A 753-nucleotide genomic window follows, 5' to 3' on the forward strand; every position below is an offset into this window, starting at 1 on the left:
TATTATTATTATACTGTATACATTATCATCCACTCCAATCAACAGGGCACAAGTTCCGTGCTGTGTACGCTTACAAGGCGGTGTCTAAGGGGGAGATGGCGCTGAGAGAGGGGGAGCTGGTAGTGTGCAAGGAGCGGGACAGAAATGGTTGGATGTTCGGATCCAAGCCGCGGACTCAACAGGAGGGCTGGTTCCCTTCCGTCTACGTGGATGAGGTAATGTTTTTGTTTTTGTTTTTGCTAGTTTGTTGTTTGTTCGTTTGTTTGTCTGTTTGTTTGTTTGTTTGTTTGTTCGTTCGTTTGTTTGTTTGTTTTCTTGATGAAGTGGTTTTTGTTTTTTAGAGGGGGGTTGTCTTTGTTGCGTTTTACGGCATAGCCACCCTACATGGGTTATACATGTATAAGATATATATCAAATCTGACAAGCAACTCGGAGTCTTAAAAGCTTTGGTAGCAGAGCTTACATAGTGAAATATTCCATCAGTTCCCTCGCAAATCTCCGGCAGGCGCTCTCGTGGCCTAGAAGTTAAGGTGTTCGCCTCTCATTCAAAGGTCCCGGGTTCGAATCTATGTAGCGACGGAAATTTTTTTCTCTCTAAAATCTGTCTCCTTTCACCTTCTTTCCTTCTCTCTTGCAATGTTCTGTCGTCTGCTTTCGTCTCCACTTTCTTCTCCCACCCTCCCCCCCTCACCCCCTTTGCCTCCTTCACTGGGCTCCTGACTCTTTCTGCAGCCTTTCTACTGCTACTCCTTG

The 753-nt window shown here is 45.6% G+C and overlaps 1 protein-coding gene across 1 annotated transcript in view; it reads left to right on the forward strand.

Annotated features, from left to right (window-relative positions):
* LOC101857191 (mucin-17) overlaps positions 1-753 on the forward strand; it is a gene marked incomplete at its 5' end in the record, with an annotated part of 19,776 nt that overhangs the window by 13,207 nt on the left and 5,816 nt on the right. Inside the window, 1 exon segment of the mRNA XM_013084704.1 lies at positions 46-215. Within this exon segment, the coding sequence (XP_012940158.1) occupies positions 46-215 (170 nt within the window).

The sequence above is a fragment of the Aplysia californica genome, unplaced genomic scaffold (genome assembly GCF_000002075.1).
Source record: "Aplysia californica isolate F4 #8 unplaced genomic scaffold, AplCal3.0 scaffold00312, whole genome shotgun sequence".
NCBI classification, from domain to species: Eukaryota; Metazoa; Mollusca; class Gastropoda; order Aplysiida; family Aplysiidae; genus Aplysia; species Aplysia californica.